The sequence below is a fragment of the Silurus meridionalis genome, chromosome 19 (assembly GCF_014805685.1).
Source record: "Silurus meridionalis isolate SWU-2019-XX chromosome 19, ASM1480568v1, whole genome shotgun sequence".
In the NCBI taxonomy this organism is placed as follows: domain Eukaryota; kingdom Metazoa; phylum Chordata; class Actinopteri; order Siluriformes; family Siluridae; genus Silurus; species Silurus meridionalis.
Window position 1 is genome coordinate 16,636,773 of NC_060902.1, and position 15,186 is coordinate 16,651,958.

Here is a 15,186-nt window from a genome sequence, read left to right on the forward strand (position 1 = left end):
ATTTACTAATTTATTTACAAATTCGCTGAAATCCATGACTCTATATTCATATAATCTATGCTACTGATTACTACGGCATCATCCTATCAGTCTGTGACTCTTAACCCGACTCATGGTGTGTAAATAAGTGCTAACTCAGCGCTGTAATGAACAGCCCTTAGTGATTGTTGTTTGTGTGAACAATTGTGATCCCCATCGTCTCTTCGCTTTACCGGTTTCTGTCTTATTCCTTCTTGTGCCCTGATCATACGTCTTCTTGGAAACATGTCCTTTGGAAATAGGTAAATAAAAATATTTAAAAAGAGGATGTAACAGCAGATCCTCTCCGGTCTGTGTTTCTGGTATATGGTATTGGTAAGTGTTTCTTTTTGAAAATCCTTTTCCACATTTAGTCTCCATTTGCTGTTATAATAAACTCCACTTTTCTGGGAAGATGTTCCACTAGATTCTGTGGAGATTTGTGTGTGATTCATTCAGCCACAAGGGTGTTAGTAAAGGAACTGATGTAGGTGAGGAGTCCTGGGGTGCAGTCAGTGTTCACAGGTGTTCAATAGGGGTTTTGTGCTCTATAGCAGGAGATCTTCCACCCCAACCCATGTGAAAGCAGATCTTCATCGAGCTGGCTTTGTGCACAGAAGCATTGTCATGCTGGAACAGGGAAAATTTCATTCTAGCACATCCAATGACATTAAATACACCTGTGTGCCTCCATCTTTGTGCTAAGAACCACACATGGCTAGAAAATGCATGTGAAAAAAATACGGGAAGGTTTTGTAAAGCGTTGTTAAATAAAGCGTGTCGCACTGTTGAGGTCCTGAAAAGCTCAATCGATCGGCGTCTGAAACCACTAAGACGGAAGAGCGTGGAATGGCTTACACATCGACGCTCTGTGTTTTCTGCTCAGAGTGATTATAGACGAACGGATTACTCTGTATTTCAGACAAGCAACTAAAAGTGCCCCGTTCAATACGTCCATCCTCCAGAGACTCAATTATAACCAGTGCTGCTGTAGTGAAGGGCTGCTGCAGTCCACTTTCAGGCTACAGTTCAGTCACATGTGTGTGTGTGTGTGTGTGTGTGTGTGTGTGTGTGTGTGTATGTGTGTGTGTGCGTGTGTGTGCATGTGTGTGTGTGTTTTGTTTTATTTCTTTCCTGCTGTGTGTTAATAAACTTAGTCCTGAGGACACGATGGCACTCGTCCAACCTCTTTGCATCTCTGAATACTTTACGCTATGAATATTTATGAATCAGATGCTCATGTATTGTCATTGTGTGTGTGTGTGTGTGTGTGTGTGTGTGTGTGTGTGTGTGTGTGTGTGTGAGAGAGAGAGAGAGAGAGTGTGTGTGTGTGTGTGTGTGTGTGTGTGTGTGTGTTTATGGCTGCTCATATTGCACAAGTTTCCCCATGGAAAGTGCAACACAATGAGCATATATTGCAATATTTTTCAGGTTATATTTTTAAATATAGGAGCATGTTGCAATGAGTTTCCTCTTTGTGTACACTGATTACAGTACAGATTACAACACAACAGCGTACTTGCATGGCTGTACCGGCCATACAATACACACACACACTTGGGCCATTATTTCAAATAAAATTCCTTTCATATTAATTTGGATTATAATTATTGTAAGTATTTAGTATTTGCATTCAATATTTTGATATCCAGTGATGATATAGTGGTAGACGGAAGATTGGCTTCTGATCAAACTGAAACATGCAAAAGAGAAATGTCTTGTTTGTCTTCTTGTATTACTTGAACCTCTTAAAGTGTATTCAGATTTTCGCACTCAATATCTAACCAAGATGAAGAGGCAAATAAAATCAAACATCAGGATTCAGATGTGTAAAGTTGACAGATATTTCTCAGAAGACTTGTATCCCATTTTCCATCCCACTTATTATTACTCTGTTCTCAGATCAGTGACATGCTATTTACTATTAGTCTGTTCTCAGATCAGCAATATAATACTCTTAATTATTCTGTTCTCAGGTCAGTGGCACGGTACGCAGTATAGTAATACGTTCTGTTCTCATATCAGTGATACAGTTCTCATTGTTATGCTATAGTGATATGGTCCTTGTCCTTAGTGAATGTGTCAGGCCTGTTAGAGCACACACACCATGTGTGAAAATCCTCGCAGTGTATTGTCGCTCTACTCAGACCAGTGACAGCTGTGCAAATCCAGCAATTATCGTAGCGACAGTGCAGAAAAGCCGACGTTTCAGATGTGAGGAAGTCTGAGGAAGCACATCGATGATTAAAGATCTGATCCGATGGCAGGCACGGAGGGGTAAAGGAGATATTTTTTGTAAAGGGGATGGATGTGATCTCTCTGAGTGTGTGTGTGTGTGTGTGTGTGTGTGTGTGTGTGTGTGTGTGTATTTAAACATTCAGAAGCAAAAGTGGTAAAATGAGCATGTAAAGAGCACCATAATGGTTTCTTCAGGGCCAGACATACCGTGTGTCTGTGTGTGTCTGTGTGTTAGAGAGAGCCTGGAGAGGTGGCCAAAAGAGATGATTACCCACTAGAGATCAGAGTCGGGGAGCATAGGGGATAAAGGAGAAAAGGAGATGAGAAAAAAAGCTGAAAGGAACGAAAGGGAGAGAAAAAAGAGGGGGAGAGGATTGTGAGTGTGAGGAGGCTATTACTGTTAACACGTTTATTAGTGAGTCCTTTCCTGCTTGCACTAAAAGATCACATCTATCTCCCTTGCCACTATACTCCACTATTCTCCACTAATCAGCACTACACAATATATTATACTTACACTACACTATACTCCACTATTCTTCACTAATCAGCACTACACAATATATTATACTTACACTACACTATACTCCACTATTCTCCACTAATCAGCACTACACAATATATTATACTTACACTACACTATACTCCACTATTCTCCACTAATCAGCACTACACAATATATTATACTTACACTACACTATACTCCACTAATCAGCACTACACAATATATTATACTTACACTACACTATACTCCACTATTCTCCACTAATCAGCACTACACAATATATTATACTTACACTACACTATACTCCACTATTCTCCACTAATCAGCACTACACAATATATTATACTTACACTACACTATACTACACTATACTCCACTAATCAACACTACACAATATATTATACTTACACTACACTATACTCCACTAATCAGCACTACACAATATATTATACTTACACTACACTATACTCCACTAATCAGCACTACACAATATATTATACTTACACTACACTATACTCCACTATTCTCCACTAATCAGCACTACACAATATATTATACTTACACTACACTATACTACACTATACTCCACTAATCAGCACTACACAATATATTATACTTACACTACACTATACTCCACTAATCAGCACTACAATATATTATACTTACACTACTATACTACACTATACTCCAGTAATCAGCACTACACAATATATTATACTTACACTACACTGTACCTCCCTGTTCTATAGTACATAGTATAGTTATATAGTGTTAATTTGAATATGCATATATTTGATTGGAATTGCATTATTCCAGCCTGGCAGCTCCTCTGACACCTGCTGCTGCTGTGAAGCCTCCTCACACTGAATAAGTAAATCAGCTCAGTATTCACGCATTTTAGAGATTATTCATCCATGGACACGCAGACGTGCTCACATCTCAATTCTCTGGGCCTCTCACTTCACCTTTCTTCATCTCTTTTTTTTAATGTTTTGCGTTTACTTTTTTACACATTTGATTATTTCTATTGGAACCTCTCTCATTGTTTATCTTAAAAAAACAAGAAACGACAGACCAGGCAAAGCCAAAAGTGTGTATGCTGCTTCTGGATATAATGAAGTGATGGGTCATTTATGAGCGATTCGTTCATTTGTGATATTTTCATTTGACCTAAAGTCAGATTCGGGATCTGCTTATTGAACATGTAACAAAATTAACTAAATGTCTTAAAACCAAAAATATAATGATTTGTGCATTTTGATGAATGAGACTCAAAGAACCGAGTCACAAAAATTATCTGTTCTTCCAATCACTAGTATAATGCTGTATTAAATGCTGCATCTTGATCTTTCTCAGGACAGGAAGCTGTGTGCTCACCCCTTCCTCGAGATCTACAGGAATCGGTTAATCTACTACATGAGTCCACTGGCCAGGCAGGGAGATTTCTACGTGCCTGAGGTCCAAAAGCCCGAAAGACAAGAGGAATGGGAGGAGTCTGAGGAGGACCGGCAGACTGACATCACAGGTATACAGGTCATAATTGAGGTTACACAGAACAGTGGTTTAACTGGGAATTATAAAGAGTGCCTGTTTCACAGTTTTAATTCTTGCATAGACGTATTGTAAACGTGGAAGCTGCTGTATTTGTTGCCTGTATTTAAGGACAAATTCATATTTTGAGCTCGAACCATAACAAGCAGGCATATGGCGCTCACGTGAATAATGTAACACTTAATTATCTCTACTCTGAATAATGAGACAGGTGTATGTGAGAAGGAGAAGTGTGTACGTGTACAGTAATTATGTTTGTGCAGAACATGTCTGTCTGTGTGTGTGTGTGTGTGTGTGTGTGTGTGTGTGTGTGTGTGTGTGTGTGTGTGTTTGGATAAAACATGGCTGCTCAGTTTGGGTCATGAAGAGTGAGAGGTTTGATGGATCCCCCCAGCATGAGGGAAAGGACTTGTTGTACACACCAGCTGGCCTTCTACGTGTGTACGCATGTGTGTGTGTGTGTGTGTGTGTGTGTGCGCATGTGTGTTGTTGTGTGCATGCTCCCTAGGTGTGCTACCCACACTTGTCGGTCTGTCACTCTGTGAAATCCATGGCAGGTTTGATATTAACTAATATACCTGAACATTAGGGATCACACAGGTGTTGTAATTACTTTTAGAACGTGGTCCAGGTTGCGCATGTTGTTTGTGCGATTTGTTTACCCTCCGCTTCCTTCGTATCGCCCCCTGCTGGTCACTCTGACTGTGTCTGATTATTAGGAGAACCCTTAGGAGCCAAATCTAAGGTGAAACTGCAGTGCAAATCAAATCAGCATTATAGAGACAACATTATTATTTAGATGGGTTTTTTATGTTTAATGTTGCTGATGTCTTGTTCTCATTCGATTATTTATAACACCTGATTATAAAATCCATATATGTGCTTTTCTAAGATCCCTTTCCACATTTTGTCCCCATTTGCTGTTGTAATATGCTCCACTCTTTTAAAAGACTAGATTTTGTGGAGATTTGTGGAGAATCAACCAGCCACAAGGGTGTTATGCTACAGAATCCAAAGACGTTCTACACATTGTGCCCTTAACAGTTTGGTGAAGAACCGCGTACACAGTATACTGCTCTATACATCACGTTAAAGCTGTGCACACTTCTTATGCTCACCACATCCAAAGATGTTCTGCACAACTGTGTGCCTCCAACTACACAATATATTATACTTACACTACACTATACTCCACTATTCTCCACTAATCAGCACTACACAATATATTATACTTACACTACACTATACTCCACTATACTCCACTAATCAACACTACACAATATATTATACTTACACTACACTATACTCCACTATACTCCACTAATCAGCACTACAATATATTATACTTACACTACACTATACTCCACTATTCTCCACTAATCAACACTACACAATATATTATACTTACACTACACTATACTCCACTATTCTCCACTAATCAGCACTACAAAATATATTATACTTACACTACACTATACTCCACTATTCTCCACTAATCAACACTACACAATATATTATACTTACACTACACTATACTCCACTATCCTCCACTAATCAACACTACACAATATATTATACTTACACTACACTATACTCCACTAATCAGCACTACACAATATATTATACTTACACTACACTATACTCCACTATACTCCACTAATCAACACTACACAATATATTATACTTACACTACACTATACTCCACTATTCTCCACTAATCAACACTACACAATATATTATACTTACACTACACTATACTCCACTATACTCCACTAATCAACACTACACAATATATTATACTTACACTACACTATACTCCACTATCCTCCACTAATCAACACTACACAATATATTATACTTACACTACACTATACTCCACTATACTCCACTAATCAACACTACACAATATATTATACTTACACTACACTATACTCCACTATTCTCCACTAATCAGCACTACAAAATATATTATACTTACACTACACTATACTCCACTATTCTCCACTAATCAGCACTACACAATATATTATACTTACACTACACTATACTCCACTATTCTCCACTAATCAGCACTACACAATATATTATACTTACACTACACTATACTCCACTATTCTCCACTAATCAGCACTACACAATATATTATACTTACACCACACTATACTCCACTATACTCCACTAATCAACACTACACAATATATTATACTTACACTACACTATACTCCACTATTCTCCACTAATCAGCACTACACAATATATTATACTTACACTACACTATACTCCACTATTCTCCACTAATCAACACTACACAATATATTATACTTACACTACACTATACTCCACTAATCAGCACTACACAATATATTATACTTACACTACACTATACTCACTATTCTCCACTAATCAGCACTACACAATATATTATACTTACACTACACTATACTCCACTATTCTCCACTAATCAGCACTACACAATATATTATACTTACACTACACTATACTCCACTATTCTCCACTAATCAGCACTACACAATATATTATACTTACACTACACTATACTGTACTCCACTATTCTCCACTAATCAGCACTACACAATATATTATACTTACACTACACTATACTCCACTAATCAGCACTACACAATATATTATACTTACACTACACTATACTCCACTAATCAGCACTACACAATATATTATACTTACACTACACTGTACCTCCCTGTTCTATAGTACATAGTATAGTTATATAGTGTTAATTTGAATATGCATATATTTGATTGGAGATTGCATTATTCCAGCCTGGCAGCTCCTCTGACACCTGCTGCTGCTGTGAAGCCTCCTCACACTGAATAAGTAAATCAGCTCAGTATTCACGCATTTTAGAGATTATTCATCCATGGACACGCAGACGTGCTCACATCTCAATTCTCTGGGCCTCTCACTTCACCTTTCTTCATCTCTTTTTTTTAATGTTTTGCGTTTACTTTTTTACACATTTGATTATTTCTATTGGAACCTCTCTCATTGTTTATCTTAAAAAAACAAGAAACGACAGACCAGGCAAAGCCAAAAGTGTGTATGCTGCTTCTGGATATAATGAAGTGATGGGTCATTTATGAACGATTCGTTCATTTGTGATATTTTCATTTGACCTAAAGTCAGATTCGGGGATCTGCTTATTGAACATGTAACAAAATTAACTAAATGTCTTAAAACCAAAAATATAATGATTTGTGCATTTTGATGAATGAGACTCAAAGAACCGAGTCACAAAAATTATCTGTTCTTCCAATCACTAGTATAATGCTGTATTAAATGCTGCATCTTGATCTTTCTCAGGACAGGAAGCTGTGTGCTCACCCCTTCCTCGAGATCTACAGGAATCGGTTAATCTACTACATGAGTCCACTGGCCAGGCAGGGAGATTTCTACGTGCCTGAGGTCCAAAAAGCCCCGAAAAGACAAGAGGAATGGGAGGAGTCTGAGGAGGACCGGCAGACTGACATCACAGGTATACAGGTCATAATTGAGGTTACACAGAACAGTGGTTTAACTGGGAATTATAAAGAGTGCCTGTTTCACAGTTTTAATTCTTGCATAGACATATTGTAAACGTGGAAGCTGCTGTATTTGTTGCCTGTATTTAAGGACAAATTCATATTTTGAGCTCGAACCATAACAAGCAGGCATATGGCGCTCACGTGAATAATGTAACACTTAATTATCTCTACTCTGAATAATGAGACAGGTGTATGTGAGAAGGAGAAGTGTGTACGTGTACAGTAATTATGTTTGTGCAGAACATGTCTGTCTGTGTGTGTGTGTGTGTGTGTGTGTGTGTGTGTGTGTGTGTGTTTGGATAAAACATGGCTGCTCAGTTTGGGTCATGAAGAGTGAGAGGTTTGATGGATCCCCCCAGCATGAGGGAAAGGACTTGTTGTACACACCAGCTGGCCTTCTACGTGTGTACGCATGTGTGTGTGTGTGTGTGTGTGTGTGTGTGCGCATGTGTGTTGTTGTGTGCGCATGCTCCCCTAGGTGTGCTACCCACACTTGTCGGTCTGTCACTCTGTGAAATCCATGGCAGGTTTGATATTAACTAATATACCTGAACATTAGGGATCACACAGGTGTTGTAATTACTTTTAGAACGTGGTCCAGGTTGCGCATGTTGTTTGTGCGATTTGTTTACCCTCCGCTTCCTTCGTATCGCCCCCTGCTGGTCACTCTGACTGTGTCTGATTATTAGGAGAACCCTTAGGAGCCAAATCTAAGGTGAAACTGCAGTGCAAATCAAATCAGCATTATAGAGACAACATTATTATTTAGATGGGTTTTTTATGTTTAATGTTGCTGATGTCTTGTTCTCATTCGATTATTTATAACACCTGATTATAAAATCCATATATGTGCTTTTCTAAGATCCACATTTTGTCCCCATTTGCTGTTGTAATATGCTCCACTCTTTTAAAAAGACTAGATTTTGTGGAGATTTGTGGAGAATCAACCAGCCACAAGGGTGTTATGCTACAGAATCCAAAGACGTTCTACACATTGTGCCCTTAACAGTTTGGTGAAGAACCGCGTACACAATATACTGCTCTATACATCACGTTAAAGCTGTGCACACTTCTTATGCTCACCACATCCAAAGATGTTCTGCACAACTGTGTGCCTCCAACTTTGTGGTAGCAGTTTGGAGGAGAACCACATATGGCTGGAAGACTCAAATAGTGTATTTGGATCTAACAACAGACTGATCAATTCTCGGATTTCAATTAAGCATTTGCACATTACGACTTAATGGTTTAAATGCTTTCCTAAAGTTCAGACAGTCTTAATTCGGTTACAGATTAGGAATAATCGAATTGTTCTATCTCGTGGTTGCCAGTTCTATCTAGATAACCATAAATCCTATATATCAGCGCCTTCCTGCTTCCTAGCAGATATTACTGCAGATATTAAATTAGAGATTACAGCATATATCACAGGAGTCTATTAGGTGCTTTGAGTCGTCAGTAAATCACAACCTACAACCACAATGTCCACTGTCTAAACCAGGGGGTCTGTTAGAAGGACTGTATGTTAGAAGATACACCAAAGAACCAGACTTTACACGGGTATTACATTTCTTAGTCTAATAACAGATGTGTGAATTTGGCTACTATAAGTATCAGTTATTAATAGGGTTAATTTCCAGTAAATTTCCGAAACCTTTCCACAGGTTGAAAACTTACCAGGAATTTATAGGAATTTATGGGAATGAATTAGAAGATTGCGAAAATGTAAATAAACGGCATAATATGAAAACAAATATAAACATTTTGCTTGTTCATATTCTGACATGCATGCAAACTAATAAAAATTTTAGATAAAATTTAGATATTTATTGATATGTTTCACAATATTATTGTTTTGATATTTTTTTTATTAAATAGGTGCAGGCTTGATGAGCATAAATAATATGAGCAACAATATAAAAAATAGTAATGTGCCCAAACTTTTGTCCTATACTTCTGTATGATAACAGAAAACTGGCTACAGAAGGAAGGAGAAAGAGCTTCATAGAGAGCATCAAAGATGGAGATTTTTTTTTTTTACATTATTTTATGTGCAATATTGCAGAAATTATGTGTTTTATGTGATGGAGAAATGCACAGTGCATGTAGGGGGCGTGGCCTATTTTTAATTATACTTGGAGTAAATAGGTTTTATGAGTTTGATTAAAATATAAGCTAAATAGGTTTAATCTAATATGTTCTATATTAATTATTAGGCCAATTTGTTGGATTGATATTAGTTTGATTGAAGCATACTCTAGATAAAAATATTTGTTCTCAACAGTGCTGTGTGCATGTGATTGATGAATGTGCAGGAGAAAATTCAGCTGAAATTTCATGAAATCTGCATGAATCCCTGTTTTAGGCTAACCTGCAATTTTGTAAATTCCCAGTTTATTCCCATTAATTCCTGTGAACACCCATGGAAAGTTTTCAGTCTTGAAAATTCCCAGAATTTTGCAAGCGTATTAACTTTAAAATAAATGAATAAAGTGAATGTAATATGTAATTATATGACTACGGCTGTCAGTTACATGATGAAACCTACTCATTTGTGTTAGTTCCTGGTTTATCCACATGTAAAAGTTTGATCACAGTTGTGCAGTGTGATCCAGCGAGATTCTGACTGTGTCATCACAAGCTTTGGGAGTTCATCTTTTAGTGTATTTATGTTTATGTGTATTTTTTATTTTCACCCATGTTGCTGTATATTTCATCACCACAAGACGCGCCCGATGCCGATTTTCCCGGCGCACCTCTTTACGGCGACGCACGGGTTAAAATAAGGTGCCAGAGAAAAGCTGATTCTCTGACACACCAGAAAGCAGGATGAAAAAGTGCTAGTCTTGCATCCCTTCAGGTTTTCTTCAGCTAACTCATTGAATCAGCAGTTTAAAGCAAGCTAGCAGACAGAGGATGTTTTCAGCAGGCATGATTACATTAACATGTCTCCTCATCACACAAGCGCAGACACCTACGTCCTGAATGAATCAGTCGGACAGATTTATACGTTCAGGCGCGCCGGGCCTAGACAGACATGCAGACGGGTTTCTGCTTATCACAAGCTGTCAAATTGGACTTTCCTGTTATTAGCAGAAGCCTGTTGGGTCTCGAATTATGTAGCTCACTTCGGAACCATCACTGTAACACTCAGGCAGAGCTGCGAAATAATAAATGAATTCGGCGTGACATTAAAATCCGAACAAAGCTACTGCTCGCTGGTTGTTGGCTGCTTGAAAAAGGCGGTTAGCTTCTTTTTTTTCTCTCTCTCTGTTTTTTCAAGTAATGCTACACCAAACTCTGATATAAAACAAGCCTCAGTAATCGCCCAGAGCCAGTATACGAGATGGTATCAAAAAGTTTCAAGTTTACTTTTGTAACTCGCCTGTCCATCAAAATTCGAGCGGGCCAAAAACAGGGATGTACCCACATGCCCAAGCAGAACCGATTCCGTACTTTCAGGATAAAAAAAAAAAACCTGGTATTTAGAAACACGCACCCGAGTGTTGGAGAGTGGGTGATAAATGGAGAGATCAGGAGGTCGGGATTAGTTCTTAAGGAGCCCGAGCTTTAAAAGGTTATATTGCTACTTGCTGTAAGCGCTGCTCAGCTGCTGATTAAAATCTTGCGTCGGTGTTTCTGCGCAGACAAAAAGCCCGAAAGAGGATTAGAACCGTTCGAAACCCGGCAACCAGAAGGCCAAAGGGGATTAGGTTGAGAAACTCTTCCGTGATTGTTTAGTGAAATCCAGTTGAAAGTAAGAACATTTCGATGGGTTTGAACCCTGGTTTGTTGGCGCTCGTGAACATTGTGCTTTTTTCAGCTTTACAGCAACACGTTCCTCCTGTTACAGTTGAAGACTATATAGCTGTAAACAATAATGCTGTATATGCATATAGTATATGGCAGAGCTATAATTATCCACAAAAAGTTCTCTGATTTCACAGCTGCACACACACACACGCACACGCACACACACACACACACGCAGCAGTAGTGCGAACTTCAGATCCTATGCCTAATTAACTCTCTGGAACCCAAGAGGATGAAATTCCGACTTTCATTTCTCATCTGCGTGTTTGTTTACCTGTGTGTGTGTGTGTGTGTGTGTGTGTGTGTGTGTGTGTGTGTGTGTGTGTGTAGGTGCAGACTCTCACAGAGAGTGCAGCTCGAGCAGCCGTCGGCTCCAGTCACACAGCAGAGACACGTCTCCAGCTCTCTCCCATCAGCGCAGGGACTCGGCCTCAGACTCCGACTCGGGCAGCCGGAGAAGCAGAACGAGCTCCAGTGCTTCTTCCTTCGAGGAACTGCAGCTGGAAGCGGAGAAGGGCGTCACATCCGATGGCCTGGCCCACCCTAAAGTCAGCTCTCAGCATCGAGGCCTGGTGGTGGAAGGAGAGGAATAATGTTTGTGAATGGAAAGCTCATTAAAAAAAAAAAAAAAAAAAAAAATGTAGGCGCGTTATAAAACTGTTTTGACTGTGATGAGAATTGTGTTCAGGTTGTAATAAGAATTGTGTTCGGTGTGTCTTGTGCCACTGTACTGTTGTTTTTGATTTGGTTGATGTTCCACAACATCCAGGGCTTCATATTGAATATATAAAAAGAAGTGATGTAGTGTGGCTTGAGAAAGTCAAATGAATAAACATTGATATGCTGTAAGAAGACACAGAGAGAAACAGAGAAGCCACAGACGTTCCAGAACATTAAACGTAACTATAAACAGTTAAAAAGCGAACGATTTAGCACATTTAAAGTCAGTTACAAATGTGGTATATGAGGAGTAAAACAAGAAGATGGAATGAAATAAGGATATGCTGCTATGGAAAATGAATCATCTTCAGCTTGGTGTTTTATTACCTCGCCTTGGATCGTTTTTCTGAAAATGCAGTCGTGTACATATTTGGCCGATGTGTTTAAAGAGAGCAAAAACTATACACTGTTTCACACTTCTGCTGACCTAAAGTGCTGAATTGACGAATCTTTTCTTATTCTGAGCCACATTGATTTTATTGAATCACTAATCTGATATCAGTGATGAAATGTAGTCAGTCTGGTACTACTTCTGAAATATATCTTACATCTGTTTACTTCTCTGGTTCAGGAGTTTCACCTGTTAGACTTGAAAACTCCACAATTTAAAGCAGGTAACCTGGATTTCTTGAACTTGCGGCATCTTCACTTCGATTTCTAAACAGAACGTGTTCCTGTAGTTCTTATTTAAAGGAAGATTTCTGTCTTTGAGCGAGGTACTGATTTAGATTTCTCAATAATTGACAATGAAACAATCTTTCGCACCTCTTCAGCCGACACTGGGGGTGTGTGTGAGAACACACTCCGCTTTTGAATTACAGTTGTGTTCATCTCTATGTTACTCAAAGTGTAAGATCTGCATAATAGTCTTGACATTTAGTTTTTAAAGCATTTTATTTTGAATTGACAACTTTATTGGTCATAGATCAACAAATTTCATGTTGCTGTTCATTTGTTATTGTTGCCGTGCACTAGTTTTTATATAAATGTTACTTGGAATCATTTCCTTTCCTGATTTCTCTCTTATTGCAGAGTCGAACCGATTCAGACATTGACGCGGTGTTTGTTGTGCAAGATTGCGATTTCTCGCTCCTTTTAACCCTATTAATGAGTTTCTTGCGATTATAATGAAGTGTTTTATATATAAGGTTTTGGCTGATTATCCTTACTGAGATCATTCACCTGTTCAGGATGGAAGTAAAGATAATGAGTGAAGGTGATCATGAGGTGTCTTGATGATTTGGATCATACAAACATAATGGCAAAAATATTACAATCATTATACTGAGATTATCATCATTTCACCTGTTTTATTATTATTATTGTAGTTATTATTAATAATAAATGCTCTAACACACTGCAGCAGAAGCACTGCAAGGATCTTTTTTAAAAAATGAGTTTTACCACTAGAACTAGAATATTTCCACAAAAAAAACAAGAAACAAAAAAGTGATGTGTATTTATGTTGCTAATTCTTGATCTCCCTTCACAAAATCAACCAGAATAAAAGTTGTTTGAACATCCCATTCCACATTTAGTCTTCATTCGCACTTATGGTAACCTCCTCCCTTCGGGGAAGATGTTCCACTAGATTTTGGAGTGTGCTTGTGGAGATTTGTGTGGGACTCACGGTGTTACTAAAGTCAGATATTGATATAGGTGAGGTGAGGAGGCCTGGGGTGCAGTCAGCGTGAAGAATGTTTTCCAAAGTTGTTTAATGGGGTTGAGGTCAGAGCTCTAGCAGGTCAATCAAGACCTTCCACATCTTCCAACTGGCTGGCTTTGTGCACAGGGGCGTTGTTATGCTATGCGGGTTTGGGTCTCCAAGTTCAAGTGAAGAGGGGAAATTTTGTGCTACACAATTGTGTGCCTCCAACTTTCAGCTGTGCATGTTTCTCATGATGAAAATCTAATTCATACAGAATGAAGATAAAAAAGTAAGAATTGTTTGTCAGTGTGGGTGAGAATGAGATGATTATTGACATTTTCCAACCACATCGTATAAATGGAATAGAAAAAATAAATGAGAAATAGTCTAAGAATTGTAATACATTCATACAAAAAGGCTCTTCTCTGTTCTGGCACCGAGGTGGTGGAATGAACTTCCCCTAGATGTCCGTACAGCAGAGTCCCTGATTATCTTCACACGTTTGAAAACCTACCTCTTCCTGAAATACCTACATTAGCACTTTCCAGGTTTGTAGAATTCGAGTTATATTTATATTAAATTTGTAATCTTGCGTACCAGTGTAGATTTATTCATTACTAGAGATTTAAAGCACTTTTGTACATCGCTCTGGATAAGGGCGTCTGCTAAATGCCACAAATGTAAATGTAAATGTATACATTTAATAATACATTAAAAAAAATGCAGAAAATTTGCTTTATCAGTGCAAAAACATAAATCTTAGAAAAAGCCATTTCCGTTTATGTTAAATATATATCATGGCAATTTTTTTTTTTATGTTTCATATAAAGTGCTAAAACATGAAATCAAGCTTCTGCTTTCAAGTTCCAAAACACTCAGCAGAGCTCCCTTTACTTTCATTTACTCTCTTTTCTTGTTTTCTTTTACATTTCTTTCATTATACGTTCTAATACCTCCCTCCCTACAGGTGCGTGTCAGGTGTATGAACTCGCCATGTTGTTAACAGCATGAATTTCTCCATCAGTCACCATCAAGCAGCTCTACATTTGTGCTACCTGACAGCTCGCAGCTTCTTTTCTCTTCCATGAACTTGAAAGCATTCTTTTTTTTTTTATTACACTCGGAGATAG

General features: G+C 38.3%; 1 protein-coding gene across 1 annotated transcript in view; it reads left to right on the forward strand.

Annotated features, from left to right (window-relative positions):
• LOC124401968 (testis-expressed protein 264 homolog) overlaps positions 1-13,934 on the forward strand; it is a 40,030-nt gene extending 26,096 nt beyond the window's left edge. The window contains exons 3-6 of the mRNA XM_046874522.1: positions 4,118-4,286; positions 4,821-4,837; positions 7,655-7,826; positions 12,019-13,934. Of these exons, the coding sequence (XP_046730478.1) occupies positions 4,118-4,286; positions 4,821-4,837; positions 7,655-7,826; positions 12,019-12,281 (621 nt within the window). The 3' untranslated portion in view covers positions 12,282-13,934. The remainder of the gene's footprint in view (positions 1-4,117; positions 4,287-4,820; positions 4,838-7,654; positions 7,827-12,018) is intronic.
• Positions 13,935-15,186: the final 1,252 nt, after the last annotated feature.